At 43.6% G+C, this 17,899-nt stretch overlaps 2 protein-coding genes across 6 annotated transcripts in view; one reads left to right on the top strand and one right to left on the bottom strand.

Annotated features, from left to right (window-relative positions):
- LOC120960109 (alpha-N-acetylgalactosaminidase) overlaps positions 1 to 1,294 on the bottom strand; it is a 49,744-nt gene extending 48,450 nt beyond the window's left edge. Inside the window, exon 1 of the mRNA XM_049609208.1 lies at positions 243 to 1,294. The gene's annotated coding sequence lies outside the window, so the exon portion shown is untranslated. The remainder of the gene's footprint in view (positions 1 to 242) is intronic.
- LOC120960108 (6-phosphofructo-2-kinase/fructose-2,6-bisphosphatase-like) overlaps positions 1 to 15,851 on the top strand; it is a 71,970-nt gene extending 56,119 nt beyond the window's left edge. The window contains exons 1-8 of one of the 5 annotated variants that reach the window (XM_040384065.2): positions 1,402 to 1,499; positions 10,964 to 11,170; positions 11,824 to 11,903; positions 11,974 to 12,357; positions 12,457 to 12,597; positions 12,678 to 13,005; positions 13,111 to 13,238; positions 14,515 to 15,851. In XM_040384065.2, coding sequence (XP_040239999.2) covers positions 10,987 to 11,170; positions 11,824 to 11,903; positions 11,974 to 12,357; positions 12,457 to 12,597; positions 12,678 to 13,005; positions 13,111 to 13,238; positions 14,515 to 14,613 — 1,344 coding nt within the window. In that variant the 5' untranslated portion in view covers positions 1,402 to 1,499; positions 10,964 to 10,986 and the 3' untranslated portion in view covers positions 14,614 to 15,851. Of the gene's footprint in view, positions 1 to 1,401; positions 1,500 to 9,822; positions 9,943 to 9,988; positions 10,386 to 10,771; positions 10,876 to 10,963; positions 11,171 to 11,823; positions 11,904 to 11,973; positions 12,358 to 12,456; positions 12,598 to 12,677; positions 13,006 to 13,110; positions 13,239 to 14,514 lie in introns of those variants that run through there. The other 4 variants (XM_049609207.1, XM_040384062.2, XM_040384063.2 and 1 more) reach the window with 4 other exon arrangements.
- The last annotated feature ends 2,048 nt before the right edge of the window (positions 15,852 to 17,899 follow it).

Consider the following 17,899-nt stretch of genomic DNA (forward strand, 5'->3'; position numbering starts at 1 on the left):
CCAAAACCAAGAAGAGAGACTCGCAAGAACAACATTCCTCAACATTCCTTCGGGGCCCCTTTGCGAAGGCGGCGGAGTCTTGCGAGTTCACAAGTTGATTGAACTTTCAAGAGGTCCTTTGTGGCGCTTGTTGTTTTTTTTTTCGCTTGCTTGCAAAACTCCTCGCCGCACACAGTCTCGCCCCGGAAATGGGGACGAAAGTTTAGCTGATCTTTTCCTGAATTAAAATGTGCACTACAAACCTTTTGCGCGAATGAATGTATGTCGCTCCCGGTGAAGAGACCCCGGAACTCAGACACGTTAGTACGCTGCCTGCTGCTGATGGCGATGGCGATAGAGATGTAATGTGCGCTGTGGAGCAGGCAGTGGATTACGTTTTATCCTCAGGGGTAGATGTAGTAGCAAAAGAGGGGGAACACACTGGCTGGTACACTTATTTCGCGCGACACGGCCAACTTCCCGTTTTCTTGCGCGCTCTCCGGCGGAAACGAAACAAGTTTTGGATCAACCCAACCTAAAGGCACTGTTGGTTTTTATTTTTATGTTGCTATTTTATCGATTAGCCCTCTGCGCGGTTTTCCCTGCTTTCCTGTCAGCCCTTTCAGCAGCACGACGATCGTTGTGTGGGGTTTGCAAATTTCTTTCTCTTTGCTCACACTGATAACGCCTATCCAGCTGAGCTAGCTTTGCTGCACGACCGAAATGTCAAGCCCGGACAATTGCCGAGATAAGAGGGCAATGTGTTTGGAGTGGCGCGCACACGCACACAGAAAGAGTGGCTCTCTGCTGGGTAGATAAGAACGAATACACAAGCACAAGCCCGGAAAGCAAACGCGCGCGATAGAAATACACACTTTCTTTTGGGGGGTCGAACGCTGTGATCAGTGTGTGTGATCAGTGAGAGAGCAATTTGCACCAGTGAATCGCGGTCACGAATTATTCGATCGTGTGTCCGGAGCTGTTTATAGAGGTTAAACGGTGCGCGCGGAGTAAGCTTTTCTAATGCGTAACTACCACCAGAGACAGACGCTGCTAGAACTAGAACACGCTAACAACACACAACGAACGAACGAACACGTCGCGATCGCGTAACATACACCAGACCGTCCAGCCGTGAATTGTGTGTGATCCGTGTGCAGAAGAGGTACGTGTCCTATCTTGAGCAGACTTTCAAACACACCTGAGTTGTTGGTTGGAAATAAGAACACAGCCAAACAGGCTAACACGCGCGTACTTGCAGTGGATATTAAACGCTTCTCAAACCGCGACCGTTGCGATCGAGAGCCAGAGTTAGATTGTGCAGTGCGGCAGCCAAAACGGAAAGCCAAACTCTGCGATCCGACCCGCGCGGCATGTTGCGTGCCCCGGGTGCGCTGGCACAGTGGGGTTTGATGATGGGAATAAGTGGTAAACATCTTTTCTTCACAGCAATAAGAGGAGTTACTATTTTGTTTTCGCTATAAGTGCGCTCGACTGGTCCACTACTAAGCGCCTGAAAGGTATGCAATGCAATCTTTTTTTTTTGGTTTTCTTAAATGTAAAATCATTGCAGATATGTGTAAAAAAGGTAAAAAGAGTAAAATACGCATTGATAATCTACCTGCTGTATGCTATTCATTTCCTATTCTCCATAGAGACAAGCACTGTAAGCCTTTTTTGCCTTTTTTCAGGTAAATATAGAATATCTGTAGGATCGTCTCTCTTAAAATGATACTAAATTATATGAACAAATATTATAGACATTCTTCATTATTCAATCAAAAATATCATCTAAAGAATGCCTAGTTGTTATGTGCGTATTATTTGTTACAAATAGGAGGGTAATAATTTTCCAAAAAGACAAAAAAAAACTACAACTCAACTTACAATCAAGTGATTTAATCCATGAACGTAGACACGGGGTAGGCTGATATTATATATAATATTTAAAAAATAAAATTGAGACATTTTTTTAAGTGGTATGGCTAACTAGGCCATTTTTACGAAAAATTTAAAAATATTTTCATATTCCAAATTTTTAATTCATAACCAACTTTTAATAATTATGCATCAGTTTTAATATATTGTAATTATTACTTGTATACATTTTAATTCGAAACCTCTGAGACAAAGGTAGAATTTACGAATGATCTACTACAAATCTAAATTATAGCTAATTACTAAACTAAAAAAACTATAACAAGGAAATCCAATCTGAATTTGACGAAAGAATAAGAGTAAAAATACCATTAAAGTGCTTATCCATTATGGGACCACTCTAAAAACATAAAAAAGGTCTATTGTAAATAGATTACACGCATTTGCTTATTGCTGCGCGATGTAACGGTGCGACATTCATCCCTCATCGCGCAACATGCGCAACTGTTGCGTCCCGAACGCTTGAATGTACCAACAACCAACCAATCTGTCTAAGCACTGCACAGCACAGTAACGATGATATAATTGATCACCGAAATTGCAATCCCAATAGCAAGGGAGTTGGTATGCTGGCGTTACTCACTGATCATGTTACACACCACCTCACCTTTCCCCCTTTCCATTTTTTCCCATCCTTCTGGCTCAGGTGTGTTTCGGTGTTTATTAAATACGCTCGTTGTGCATCGTTTGCTGCTGCTGCAATGCCTACTTTGCCTACATTTTACCGAACGCCGGGCGCGAACAGCCGGTCCGGGCTTCGCTTGCGACAACAGTGAAGCAGTTGACGACGGCTCCCGCCAAAGAGCAGAATTGTGTACATCAATGTACAGTCGTTTTTCCTTTCTTTTCGTTTTTTTTTCTCACACACGGAGAGCACGGGCACTGCTCTTTAGGGCAAGGCCATGCAAATTATCGGCCCCACGAAAACAGTATGCACGGGCGCGCGCGCGCCTCCATGTACGGATGCTAGGTGCTGCTGATGCATCATAAGTGAACAAGAAATTCGCAAGAGAAGGTTGCCAAAAATATGGCGGGTGGCCAGTTTCATTAAATCAATTACACCTGAAACCACCACCGCCGACGGTGTGAGAGCTGTGCACAGTGCAATTGCTCCAATAATAACAAACTTCACAAGCCAATCTGCCAATCATCAGGGGGTTAGAAGGCAAATGTTGCATTCAAAATGCACTCTGATCACACACACTACAAGCCAATTTTTTATTGTTTCCGTGTTGGAGAGCTATTTTGCAACAATTTTGGCAAATCAAATGGCACTTTCCAATGGCGGTGCAGTGTTACGTACATTAATTGTGTAGCTTTTAGCACCTAGAACAGCAATATCCGCCTGTAACGCTAGTCCTCTGGAGCAGATAAAGTATGAGAACGTACCAACGGTTTTGCAATCTACCAGAAGGTCAGTTAAATAACTGGTTTACTGTTGCTTGTTTTATGGGTACGTGAATTGGTGATGGGGCCGCTGCTGGTTTAACTGGAGCGATTTTTTAAAAATAGCACCCATGTTTATGATGTGAAAGGAAACGGAGGAACCATAAACAGGATTGATAATCCATTGTCTTGGACGTTTTTTTGTGCTTCCACCAACTAACAGCTTATCAGTGACGTTGGTACACAAACAAAAACATGCTTATTTTACTGAAGAAACTCCAGAATCAGTTTCGAGCGTTAATTTGAACTTCAATAATACTGCATGCTTGCATGCTTGTTAGCAGGATCAGATGATCCATGGTGATCAAACTATAACAAGTAACCTAAACCACACACCACACAACACAGCCACCCAGTGCCCGTTAGCGAAGATGCACATTATGCTCATTAGCTGACAAAACCTGCTCAGCCCTTATGCTAGCCACAAATCGTTAACCAGCGCCAGGGAGTCGAGGAGGTGTATAACGCATTAAACCACAACCACTGTCTTTCTCTCTGTCTCTCTCTCTCTCACTCTGTATCTCGTCATTCCAGCTCACTTTCATCAATGACAAACTCCCGGAGCCGGAGCCGAGAAAGTGAGCTTGCGATTGATTGTCGGGCGTCCATTCCCCACACCGTGCAACGATAATGTATTCTTATCTTAACCCACAAACGGCCGCGGGTCCTATCTAAACCACTAACGCCCGAGATTCGCGCGGCTTCTTCAACCCTCCTTCCCATCACTCCCCCACTGTAAACGGGGCGGGAAATTATCCCGTCCACGCTGGTCGTCTTCGTCGGGAGCGTCGCTCTTCCTTTAGGACGACGTCCGGTTCAGTCGGTCAGTCAGTCAGTCAGTCAGTCAGCCAGTCAGATAGTCTGCAAACAGTCTCCCTGTACATCCCCTTGCCCTCCACCGCTCTGGGCTAAGGGAAATCAGTTCAGGGGCAAACAACAACCGGCGAACGGTAGAAGGATTGTGCTGCTGCAGCAAAAGAAAAGAAAAGGAACAGAAAAAGGTCAACACAGATTTCTCTCCATCCGATCTTCCTTTTCGTTGGGGTTGGTTTTTGCCACCTTCCCGCTCTTGTATAGAAGCAGCATTAACGGGGCTCTCTGGAGCGAAAACGCTAATAATTCTTTCGATTATACATATGCTAATGCGGTTTGGTTGGTAGGTGGTGGTGTGTTGTGATATTTATTTTTTTGCGCATTAGAATAACATACAAGCACAGAAGGGCGATAAGAGCTCTTAGCCCAGCTTTTTTTGAGTTCCTGGTTTTAAATCAACCCAACAGCGATCAAGTCGTATCAACGTGTAGAACTGTTATTCCAAGTTCGGGGACGTACACAACTATAGGAGCGAACATAGCTATGGCATAGTGATCTTTTCTTTGCAATGCATAAAAGTAGTATCAATGATGATCGCTTGCTTATTTGACTTCATTTGAAAGATCATCTTTGTTGATTTTAAATCCTGAGTGTCATGTTTAAAATGACTCAATGTCTCAATATTTGGCCATTTTCTAAATCAATATCACGGCCTAGGTTACGGCCGTATCAGAATATCATTCCGTAAGTAAATGAAATATATCATTGTCTAGGTCTCATTTGCTATCCTAGATCCAGTTATTGTACTGATTTTTGAGGATAACTTCCAGGATGACTTGGATGAGAATCAATCCTGTCTTTTAGTATCAGCAATTCCGCAACAGGCTCAGTATTAGTATTGGTTTCAGTGGTAATCGCTTCAAAGTGGCTTGGTTTATGTCTCGGTTATTAGCAGGCTACTTAGCCTGGGTACCTAGTACCAATAATGATGCCATTCTTTGATCCAAATATGTATCGTCCATGAACTTGGGATTTTGATCCAGTGGATTGGCCCATCTTTATCCCCATGAAATGGTCACATCGTGGATTTTGCTATCCACGTGAATAGCTATCGTTCATTTTATATGTTCTATGCAGAACGACAAAAGATGTGCTGCTTGGCGACTGTACTACGAAGTCGGCTGTTACTGATAGTTAAAATAATGCTTAGAATATTTATAATATGCTAACGACATAAGATGGTTCAGGCTTGTGCATCAAGAGATTTAACTAATTTAGGGCTTTAAGCTACTAAATTCAATAAGGAATTAAATTAGATTAATTTCTGCATGGACATCTGGCAGCAAAGTTATCTGCTGCCTTCTTATCTGCTTGGTTTAGCAAACGACACATTCTTCCACTTCCTATTACTTCCTTCCAAGCAAAGATTGATTTTGTTTCGATCGCCTCACATATTAACCTGTGACTCGTGTGCTGGTGGCACTCTCCACCATACATCGATCAGCCGAGTTGCATAAGCATCCCTCCCCTTCCCTCATAGATCGCTATCGGTCGTCCCTCCTGTCGCACGCACATAAATGCATAAATATGTAGCGCGCAAAACTCTATTTTCTCGGTTCAATCGGTCTGCCTAAACGCACGCACAGCACCACCAGCAGCAGCAGCAAAACTATCAGGAAATTATCGAACGCATTTTCACCCCATCCACCCTTCCTTTCCCTCCTTTGTGCGTGCGTCCTGTGTCCGTGTGTGTGTGCAGGAGAGCATCGGAACAAATCTGGTTTATTTAGTTATTTTTACTATTATTTTCCACCGCTTCGTGCGCGGTGTGTTCCAAAAGAGCCGGCAACTGGCGAAAGAAAATTGACTGGCCATATGGCAAGCAGGAAGCCTTCTACGGCGGCTCCTGCTGCTGCTGCTGCTGGCAGTCTGTCTCCTGCCGAGGTGCACTCTATTCAGACGGCAAATTTATCGATGAAAAGTTACACCGGTGTGTCAACCAACCAAGTTATACGCCAATAGTGTGTGTTACCATTACCGCCGGGATCGGGTAATCTGTCTCTAGGGGCGGTTTTTGATAGCGAACCAAGCGTAAACTGTATCATGTCGCTTTATCTATTACAACTAGTAAAAGCGGCTGATAAATTAGTTTCACATATGGTTGATTTAAAATAGAGTATTTTTAATATTATTTAAAACCCTTTTTTTATAAAACTAAAATTAAATTAGCTATGTGTAAATCATAGCATTCCTTCAATGAAAATCTAGTTTTAAGCTTAACGAGATGTACCTTTTTGTACCATCTAACGATACAGAGAGAGACACAAAAACACATTCCACTCCACTCAGGGGTGGTGGTGATAGTGGTCTACTGGGTGGTGTGTGATCATCCGGCGCATCTCGATCAGACGACATATTTTATACTCCCCACCACCCCGTCGACGTCTTCTTTATCACCTTCACCGTCTGCACTGCGGCACGTTGCTTTTCCCAAGGCAACGTTGATCGTTTAATTTTCTTTTCGTTCGCACCGAGAAACTTGTTCTTCCGGTGGTGCAATCAGTGCAAAGGTCTGACAGACATTGAGAAAGTCGGACGGGGTAGGCGGGGGAAGAAGGTTCGTTCGCATTGAAAAGGTGCAAGTGAACGCAAACATGGTCACTTAGTAGCGCCAAGATCCATAGACAAAGAGGATCATAGAACTTGTCTTTATTTTTAATTGAAAACAAATAAAGATAATTTAAGAAATAATGTAAATGTTTTAAACAGAAATATGATTTTTTATTTTAAAAAAATCATATAATATAAAAATGTTAAAAAAGAACCAAAAAACGACTATCACAGAGAGCAGTAACCGAAGCCAATGCATGCAGCTTTAATTGTGACAAGAAAGTGGGAGAAAAAGTTCCTATTTATATAATCCCCTCCTCTTGTACCGTGGAGAAAGGAAGCAAGAGGCAGCAAAACAAAGTGTTACATTGTGCAAAAATAGAACTGCAAAGGAAATAAAACAAAAAAAAAAACGTTTCGAAAAGTAAACATTTTAAACATCGCGAAACCACTGGGAGGCACGTCCTCCCGAGGAAGCAGTCGAGAAGCGTCATTCCGCGGTCACACGACAGCAGACAACCAAGTCTCTACCAAGACCAAGGCAAACTCTCTCCCCGCCCGAACCGATCCCAATGGTCTTTTTACTAAGGAACATGCGCACCACTACTGTCCATTTGCAAGACCATTAGACGTTAGAGGGGTCTCCACGTACGCGTACCCAGAATGAGAGCAAATTGAGCAACTGACAGAAGAGCCAAAGCACCAGACAATACAGCGACAGCCTGTCTGCCAGTTCTTGTTCGGCGAGAGAAATGCTAGCATCATCACACCATCACAAACATATTAGCCGTTGGAAAGAAAGTAATGCAGAAAGTGTACGTTCTGTTGGTTGTAAAATGTTATTTTGCATATATCACGACCACTTTGCCCGTTTTATCAATTAATAATGGGAGGCATCATGACAAATAGAAGTAGTTATTGTTGATAAGAATGTTGCAACATTTGTTTCTCCTATTAGATATCATTAAAATTGAATGCTTTTTACAATTGCTGGAAGGAATTTATTAACAAATATTGCAGCTTTAAACCTCAGGCAAATGTATAAATCTTTGCTTTTCACCTCGCAATGTTAAAACAACCTTTTCTATAATAGAGCGTGTATTAGTAACGTTTGCGTTGGAAGAACCGGTACTCAATACAGCAGTTGTGTGCTGTTTGTTTTATTCTACCTGTTTTTTTTTCATTGGTCGATTTTAAGATTCAAAACACACGCTCACAAACGCACCCAGGGGCGCTCGCGCTCTTTTTTATCGCGCCAAACCAAACCCAGATATACTTCTGTACGCATTCCTCTGTTTGTGGGGCGTACGCACGCATTCGTGTTGCTTCTCCGAATGACAAGGGTTGGTTTGGAAGTTACCTAACACCGCAGAAGTGAAGGCTTTGTATTAATCAAATTACAATAAACATAATTGTTTAGACTTTTCAATGATTTATTTTTAATTTAAAACAATTCAGATCAATGAAATAATTTGTAAGCCGACTTCTTTTTTTGCGAGTACATTGCATACTTTCAGGCGCTAAGTGTGGCCACCAAGGAGGAATGTTTACTTCTGCTCATTTTTCTCGACTCTAACACACAATTGACTTAATTATTATTTTTTTTTTTTTGTAATTATACTACAACTGTTTTGACAATAGAACTGTATAATTAATTAAACCACAATGTTGTGATAAATTTTAAAATTTGATACATTGCAGTTACAGGGTTTCCCACGATTTATTGGTCAGTTCTCGTATTTTTTTGGGCTCGTCTAACGATTTATTCACTGTATCCCATAGATTTTTGGTTCGTTCCCATAATTTTTTGACTTCGTCCGATTAGATATAAATACAATTGAACCAAAAAATTCTGGAAAACGGCCAAAAAATCGTGGGAACGCACCAAAAAATATGGGAACCAACCAAAAATTTATGAGAACCAACCAATAAATCGTGGAAAATCCTTTGTAGTGTTTCTTAGTGGATTTTCCGAAACGCAATTCCTTTCGCAATCTTATAAGAAAAGTTAATATAGTCCCAGTTCATCTGCCTCAGCTCGAAAAGTGTCAGATTAAGTCCACTCAAAATCAACAGAAACGAAACCTACCTTCTAAAGAATGTAGAATCACAACTTGCTATTACTCCGTTCTATAATATCGGCAAATGATTCAAACGAATTAAGCAGATAGTCAATCAACCACTTTCCCAAACTCGATCGAAGAGGAACGATACTTGCAGTTGCCTAGATACAACGGCTGCATTAATTTATGTCATGAGTTCCCTGCTCAGTAATGCGTAAAACCTTACAAAATGTTTTCAAAACATTCAAGGAAACCATGTCATTTTGGACAATCGTTTCGATCGTTCCCGCTTCGATCGAGTTTGGATGGGATCGAGTGGCTGCATAAATCTTGAATTGAATTCCTATTTCTTGGGTTTTCGGTTACTCTGAAAAGCGTGGATAACTCAATAAAATAAGTGTTATTGAACTAGACGAACGAACGGCAGCTACCAGCTAACATTTCAATTGTTAAAATAGAACATGCAAATTATACAACTTAAGAATGAATATCTTAAAAATATTACTTAAATCCTAACTGCCGGCACTTCCAGACTAGCCCTCTCGTCCCGATCACTTTTCGTTGCCGGGAGTTCGTGTCTGTGTTTGGGGTTTGTCCTCTTTCTCTCTCTTCTCTCTCGTCATAGTTCAGTGGGAGGGAACAACGTTAGTTTGCGGGTGTGTAAAAGTGGCCCAGTTCATTGCCTTCGAGTGTTTGCAGCAGTTGCTCACAAAAAATATTCCTCCCTCCATACCGTGGCAAGCCCTCCGTGGCAAGCCCTCCGTGGCAAGGAGGAGCCCTTTGCCCTTCGTCTTTCCTTCACGTCGGGGGCTCTCCGGGCAAGTTTGTGTACATACACGAACGCCGCATACCTCACCCAGCTCTCGCCGTGGTAACACTGAGGGCGACGCACACACATGCGCCCTAGACGATCCAAGAAGAGGGGGAGGGGGGACCCAACCTTTGCCGAAAGGGGTTTCGCGTCGACCGACCCTCTAACGCATAACGCATACACCCATAACGCACCTCCCGAGCTGTGACTATATCTTCCTTTTGGGACCAGTGAGCAAGAGAGAGCGTGCGTGAGAGAGACCCCTTCTTTTGAGAAAAAAAGGTACAACTTCTACCGAAAAGCGGTTCTGCGCGTATATCTGGTGGCCCTGTAAGACAGCCTCGTGGTGTAGTAGTCGTGTGGTGGTGGTGACGCGTGCTCTTGCCGTGTTGCGCCGTGCTGTTGTTGTTGCTGTGGTCCCGTCCGAAAGCGAAAACGAAAGGGAAAACGGTACTTGCCGCGCCGCACACAACAAGACACGCACACAGACAAACAGTCACAGGTCGGGCACAGTGTTGGTCGCTGGCTGGCGGTGGAAATTTCACTTTTGTTTTCAGTTTTCCATCGCAGCAGCAGCAGCATCCGCGTATTAATCGCTCTTATGAGCTGCGTAGCGGCTGCCGCCGCCACCACGTACGTGCACAGTGACAGCAACGTGCAGGAGGAAGAGGACGGAGGTGACGACGGTGATAATAACGGCGATGATAAGTGCAGTGCGACCGCAAGTAAATAGAGCAAACACATTAGTTGTTGTTGTTGTTGTGGGGAGGGCCAACCACAAACTGTCAGAACCGGTTAACGGCCACCGGACGGCGCGACCCGAGGTGCATTGTTGTGGTTGGGTTATAGACGGGTTAAAGACGAGTTTCGTGTCTCTGTGTGTCCACACCTGAAGGGAAGAAGAGCTAGACAAAACAAAAAACGAAGAAAAGTGTTTCTAGTTTAGAATGGTAGCCCCGAGCCAGGTCGAACGAAGGGATGATGGGTCGCAATGTATGTGTCAAGTGGAGGGCCTACCCAATCTTATCGCAGCAGCAAAAAAAAAAAACAATACCAAAAGCATATAAAAACCAAGCTGTTCTTTTTGTGGACTGTTTTCTCTTGATTCTTGGGGGAGTGTTGGGGTTTCGACCGCCAAGAGATCGATTATAGAAAGTAATTGCTCTCCCCGTCTCGACTTGGTGGCGTCACCGTAACGTGTTGTCCATTACATTTGTAATAGGATCCAATGAATATCCTTACGCCATATCAACCCCTCTATAACCTTGCTTTCTGTTGTTCTATTTTCAACCCTGTGACCCAGGAGGAGCACGCGATGGAGCAACGATGGCGTCAGTTCCGGCCACACTACTAGCAAACGACAGCAGCACCAGCAGCAGCAGCACGGTCAAACCCTGCCCACTGCGAGCGCCCCTAGTCGTCACCGTCGTCGGACTGCCCTGCCGGGGGAAATCATTGGCCGCCCACAAAGTTGCCCGCCACCTCAGCTGGCGAGGCGAAAGCGCCAAAGGTGAGTTCCTCGCTCGGCGATACCGAAATTCAAGGATTCAACCATTTCGCAAACGAAGGAACGGTATTGTCCATCGCCGGAAACATTGGATTCCAAGGCGCTTTTTCGACTTGATTTCGTCCAAAGAGAGCGGTGGTCAACTTCGTCAATGTCACGCACCAAGGTCAGGCGCTGGCTGGATGTTGTTATTGTTTACGTTTCTCTGCCGGCCAAAATCATCAAACCGTCGGTTGGTTGGTTGGTGGTGTTTGATTATGAATTCACTTAAACCGCGCTACTTTCGGCGCTAACAACCCCTTTTTCTTATTTTACCAGTAAGTTCGAGGCCAATGGCGATCACCGCGCAATCGTTTGTTGGTACAGTTGCACTTTACCGAACGTGTGAACGATTTAAAAGTCAATGTTTTTACTTCACCGCTCATCGGTGGTGTAGAAGTCGTTGTTTTTCGTTAAAAGCAAGCTGAGCAGTACGAAACAACTTTTGTAGATAATTTAAACGTGTACATTGTACGACAAATCAGTTTTTCAATCATTTATGACTATTTCACACAAGAATATGCGCTTTCCGTTTCAAATTGGAAAATAATGAAAAAATTTATCATTAGTTTATAATATTAATATTTTTAAATTAATTTCTCTTCCTTCAATCGCAGTATTTACCGTGGATGAAAATGCTACCAACGAAACACTGAGTGAAATTAGTCTTTTCTTCAAGGAGGGAAATAATGTTGCGGTAAGAAACCCTTTTCGCGTAAATATTGCGTAAAAACTCAATCCATCTCTCTCCCTCTTGCTTTGCGCAGATCATCGATGGAATGCATTTGACGCGCGCCTCCCGCCAGACGGTGGCCACGTTCTGCTGCGAGGCCGTCTTTCACCATCTGCTGATCGAGTTCACGTGCAACGACAAATGCCTGCAGGAGAATGTGACGGACACGGTGCAATTTTACCGCCAGCTCGAACAGAACGCCGACTGGGAGCGTCGCTTCCGGGAGCGCAACGAGCACCATACGCCACAGTTCGAGCCGTGCTCGCCGCTGGAGGGTCCACTGATTACGGTGAACAACTCGGAGGACCCGATGTACCATTCGGTGACGGCGCGCGGTGTACGCGGTGCCATACAGACGGCGATACTGGGCGTGCTGGCCAGTCCGGTCATTCGGCAGCAAACGTTCTACTTCAGTCGGGTAAGGAGGTGAACAACACAAAGCGGCAGGGGGGTGATTTAATGATTATAAAGAGTTAATATTTCGTTTTTGTGTGTCTGTGTTTTCCCCACCTATCAGCACGGTGAATCGGAGTACAACGTGTTGGGACGTATCGGTGGAGATGCAGATTTGTCCCCACGGGGCATGAAGTATGCCGACCGGTTGGCCCGTCAGCTGGGTGGACCCGGATCGGCACCGGACTCACCGCGACCGAAAGTGGTCTGTATAAAACCTTGCAATGGCTCCTATAAAGCTTTCTGTTTTCTAATCAATCGCGCTTTCCCTCTTAATACCCACAGATCTGGACGTCGGAGTTGCGGCGCACGATCCACACGGTACATAACATCCCGGGACCGCGGGCCGCCATCAAGGATCTGAACGAGATTAATGCGGGAATTTGCGAGGGCTTAACGTACGAGGAAATACAGGAACGGTTCCCGCAAGAGTTTGCGTGGCGCGATCAGGACAAGTTCAAGTACCGATACCCGCACGGGGAATCTTATCTGGATCTGTTGCAGCGCGTCGACAGCGTGGTGCAAGCGCTGCTGACCAATACCGATGTGCTGGTCGTGTCGCACCAGGCCGTGCTGCGGTGTATTATGGCGTACTTCAAGGGTGTTAAGCCAGGTAAGGGATGGACCGGCATTTACGGGTCCCATCAAAGTGAGGGAAACTGTTCTTTTACCACTCGATGGTCACGCTCACTCACGGCTTTTTTTGGTTCGTTTGCAGATGATGTGCCATATATAAACGTGCCGTTGCACACGTTGCTCATAGTGCGATCGTATGGGTACGATTTTGTGGTCGAGACGGTTCCACTAAAGGTGGAATGTGTAGATACTTATCGCATCCAGCCGAAGGTAAGAGAAGGAAAGCGTAAAATACTGCGAATGTTTTGGAACAAAAGGGCTTGTTTATAATGTGTGTAATGCAGTTGATAGTCACTCAGATTTAAACGTATTGGACAACAATGTCACTCTTAAAAGATGTATTTTTGTAAAAAGTATGAGGTTATATGGCATATGACTAGTGCTGCAAAATGTCACGAGCATCACGAGATGTTCACCAACGAAAACAATTAACATATCCGTGGTAGTTTGATGCCCATTGCTGATACTCAATGAATGTGCGTCATGACATGCCAAATACTTGAATCCAACGCAATACTTTGACTGACAGGCTGAGCTTCATGACGGCGCAAACATGACTTTTTCTGGCTGTGAACAGTGCTGCCAAATGCCACTGTTTCTGTTACCAACACTCATGACTGAAACGAAGCTCAATTCAGCTCACGTACGCGACTGAGATAATCAGAGGTGAAACTCAAACAGTTGGTGGATCAATCACATGCTTGGTGACATTTTGTTTAGCACCCAACTCTTGGTCACTCACTTGGTAATGACATTTTCTATCGGTGATAATCACGACATTCTTGGAATATACTGTGCTAGTGGTGTTAAGTAACAAAATGAGCATTCTTTCTCGCTCTGTCTACTTTTTTTGTCTGTCGGGTCAAACACAGCTAGAAAACATGCTCATTTTGTTACTTGGAACCACTCGCAAGCACCACATATCTCTCATGACTATCGTGATGATCACCGACAGAAAATGTCGTGACCAAGTGACTGACCAAGAGTTGGTTGCACAAAATGTCACTAAGCATGTGATGGTCGCATCAACTGTTTGAGTCTCACCTCTGATCATCACAGTAGAGCTCGTGACGATGTTGTGGATTTTGTTTCAGCCGGAATTTGTCATCACTATTTGAGTGACATTTTGCAGAACTGATCGCCGTAAAAAAGTCATGACATAGTTACTGACCATGCGATGGTCGCAAAAATGTCACGAAGCATGCATTGATCACACCAGTCGTTTTGAGTATCACCTCTGATTATCACAATTGAGTACGTGACGCTGACATAGATTTTGTTTCAGTTCGATTTTTGTATGACATTCACAGTGACATTTTGCAGCATATGACTACTAAAGGTCAAACAAATATGTTAAAAATCCTATTCACAATTGACGAGCCATTTCAATTATTTCAAAATCGCATATTGTTAATAGTTAATAGTAAATGTAGATTTACCGAAAATGGTGATATACTGATATACGCTTTTCCGGTTCCTATTTCAGAACTGCTCCACTAGTCGTACCACGGCCGATGCCCTCACAACCGTACCGGCTCATTTCGATGCACCCCTTACTCAGCAAATGTCCACGACGATCAGCTAAAGAGACCGCACACAGTCACTAATTCAGCCCCCATAGACGGAAGGCCCTTAGCAGGAGATGCATGACGTTGATAATAGTACTTTAGTGATGGCGATCAACCGTACAACAAACAAACCAACAAAAATCGTAGGAGGTCGTAGTCGTCGTAATTGTGCCTCCTACATCTACATCTCAATTACTCTACCCTCAGGGTTGTTAGTACGCTCCGGCAATACATATAACCACAGGAGAAAAGCCACAAACAAAACACGACGACACGTGCTCGCTTTATAAACGCTCAACTATTTTTGTCGGCTACGCCCGCATCGGCTACGGATCTTTCAATATATAAAAACACACAACATAGTTCTTCCAGCAACAGCACAGTTTGTACAAAGCAGTTGGCAAGAGCGGAGCACGTTGCACGTTTGCGCAGTTTTAGGATGCTAATTTTGTGCAACACTGTACGCACACAGAGAGGAGCACCACGGCCTTTTAGAAGATGATGCATTTTGTTAGCGGTGGAAAAAGCCACACAAGAGAGATCCATTAGGCTGCTTATTGTTAATGGTGTCGCAGAGTTGGAAGGCATAATTTGTGGTTAAAAAACACACACACGAAACACAACACGAGAGGTTGAAATAACGGTTGTAAAGCAAATCACACAGATTTTCACAGTCACAGAGGAAATGTTTGATAATCAGCTAATGATGATGATCAGCACACAACAAAAACACACAAAAATGGGGTACAGAAGAATGATTTCAATGCATTTCAATGCTTTCGCTAGCGTAGTTAGTGTGTGTGCAAGCGAGAATTACAGTTTACGGCACAGTGAAGTCATAAAGTTATGATCGCAAACAGTAAACAGTAAAAAACGGGGGTTTAAAAACCCACCCAATAGGGGGCAAGGGAATACAATTGGCAGGATCAATTTGCAAAGCAAAACTTAAGAAAGATCTGGTGGAATTCAGGTAAAAAATGGGGACACACAAATGGTGCAAAGGAAAAAAGCCAACAAACAGAGAGCAAAAACAATTTAATCAATATACAAACAAACAAAAAAGTTGATAAAATCACAAACACACACACACACAGACAAAACCGGCATACAATGTTAGATTTTAGTGGTTGGGTAGTGAAAGTTTATTTTTAAAGAATGGTAAGAAAAAAAGCTATTGTTTTAAATATACATTACAATCTATAATGAAAGGAAAATAAAGTAAGCAAATGTGGAGAGTGATGAAGAATCAAAAGAATTGGACCGTTTCTGATTTCCTGAACGAAACTCGTTTCTGATAGACGAACGAAATAATAAGATGAGTTGGATGTCTAATGCAGTGGGATGTGTCTAAAATTAAACATCATGCTGCTAAGACCTGCGTGAATGCGGAATGCGTTCTTAAGGGAGGAGATGCAGTGGCGCATTGGGATGCGTTTAAGATTGTTCCACTTGTGAACGGGAAACACTCTTGAAGATCGCCTTTTATGGGCACTGTTTGAAGGGGGAAATAAAAAAGACACCTTTGAAACATTAAAAGTAGTTCTATTTTTAGGTTAACGATGGTGTAAAGATTGCTTTGTACCAAGCCTATAAATGATAGATCATAGATAATGGTAGAAAGAAATGAATGTAGCATCATATGACCATATGATGGAATTTTCATCAACAACACTACCAACACTTTGTTTACAGCACCCGAATTAACAGTTGCTTTAGATTCAAAAATATCATCCTGCATGTTTTATTGGCAATTTGTTTGTTTGGCCCAACAGCCAGGCATAACCCCACGATGACGTCGAAGCGTGCTCGTGTCACATTGGAATGCTTTCGACGGTTTGATTGTTGCTCACTCACTCTCTCCTTATAGCGTTTATTATCAAAATTGTGACGCAAACAAGGAGAAGAGCCGTAATCGAAAGTAAAACAGTGAGCCTGCGCACACACAACGGCGGGACACGGGTTCCTAATGTTATGATCAGGGTGCCCCCCAGAGGTCATTCGCGCGTGCAGTGGTTTGCAGTGGAGAAGAAGTTAGGAAAGAGGAGAGGACGAAGCGCGAACGAAGAGAAGGTGATGGTGGACTTTTCCCCAAAAACACAGATGTGAACCGAAGGTCATTCGAGCGAGAGGGCATGGAAACATGGGATCGAAATCGAAAGTGAGGCGCATACTAGACACACCCGATTATCAGCCACGGCAAAGGCGATAATCCGGTAAGGCGTGCCCCCTCCCATGTGTCTCTGCTGTTTGCTGGAAACGAAATGGAAAATAACAGCCGCCTGTCGTCGATTAGAACCCCCAGAGCAATTGCTCTTATCAGCAAGCACATCCTACTATAGGGGATGCGGATGACAAGGCGCTGAAATCCACGGCACGCTCTTTCTGTTGTCAATGGGTACACCGAAATTATTAGACGCGCAATCTATCGTACCCCTGGGACACACCCGTTTTGGGTTGGTAGAATTCCATGTCATCGTCTGATAAGAACCCACAAGAAGAACAACATGCCACTGCAATGCAATGCGCCAGAGGGCAAAGAAGATGTGTGCATCTGTTCGAATTGGAATCTATTTCCATCAAAACATTCCAATTGGCGAGGTTTTACTTCACGAAATGCTTCCCGCCCCAATTCGTCGAATACCCTTGTCCAATGTCAAACCGAAGGAAACGTGTTACGGGTTTTCCGCGTACCCATACGCGGGATGGAAATTGAATTGTTTTGCCCGAGTTTTTCCCCGCCGACGAGGAGTCGCACCCTCACGCAACGAATCCGTTAAAAACCGAGAGGGAGCATTTTTCCCCTCTCGTAGCCTACTTGGATGGTGGTGTGTGCGCGAGAGCGTTTGGATATGTGTGTTGGTATGGTTTTTATCACGCGATCACCGGCACGTCGGTGTTAGTGTCAGGGGTTTGCAAACAATTTGTGCGCTGAAGATATTATTAGTTTTTTTTTGTAATGGCTTTTTGTTTTTAAATTAAACGATAAAATTAATATACATAATAACAATTAAGGGTGGATGATGGCCAGTGACCTCCATACTCTTCTCCCGTGATCTTCACACAGTCCTCAAAAAAATATGTATATATATAATGTAACGATCAACAATTAAGTGTTCTTGAAAAGTAGGTTGTTTTTCAAAGTTAATCTTCAAATTTGCCATTTGCCAAGGTTGTTTAAAACCTTTAATATAATTTAGTTGAAACCAGTACCTCTTTCAAGGAGTTTCATGATCGCAGAAGAATGGCACACAAACATGCACTATTTTGCATCGTGCGTGGATCTAAAATGCAATCAATTATGCA

This window comes from Anopheles coluzzii, chromosome 3, assembly GCF_943734685.1.
Source record: "Anopheles coluzzii chromosome 3, AcolN3, whole genome shotgun sequence".
Lineage (NCBI taxonomy): Eukaryota > Metazoa > Arthropoda > Insecta > Diptera > Culicidae > Anopheles > Anopheles coluzzii.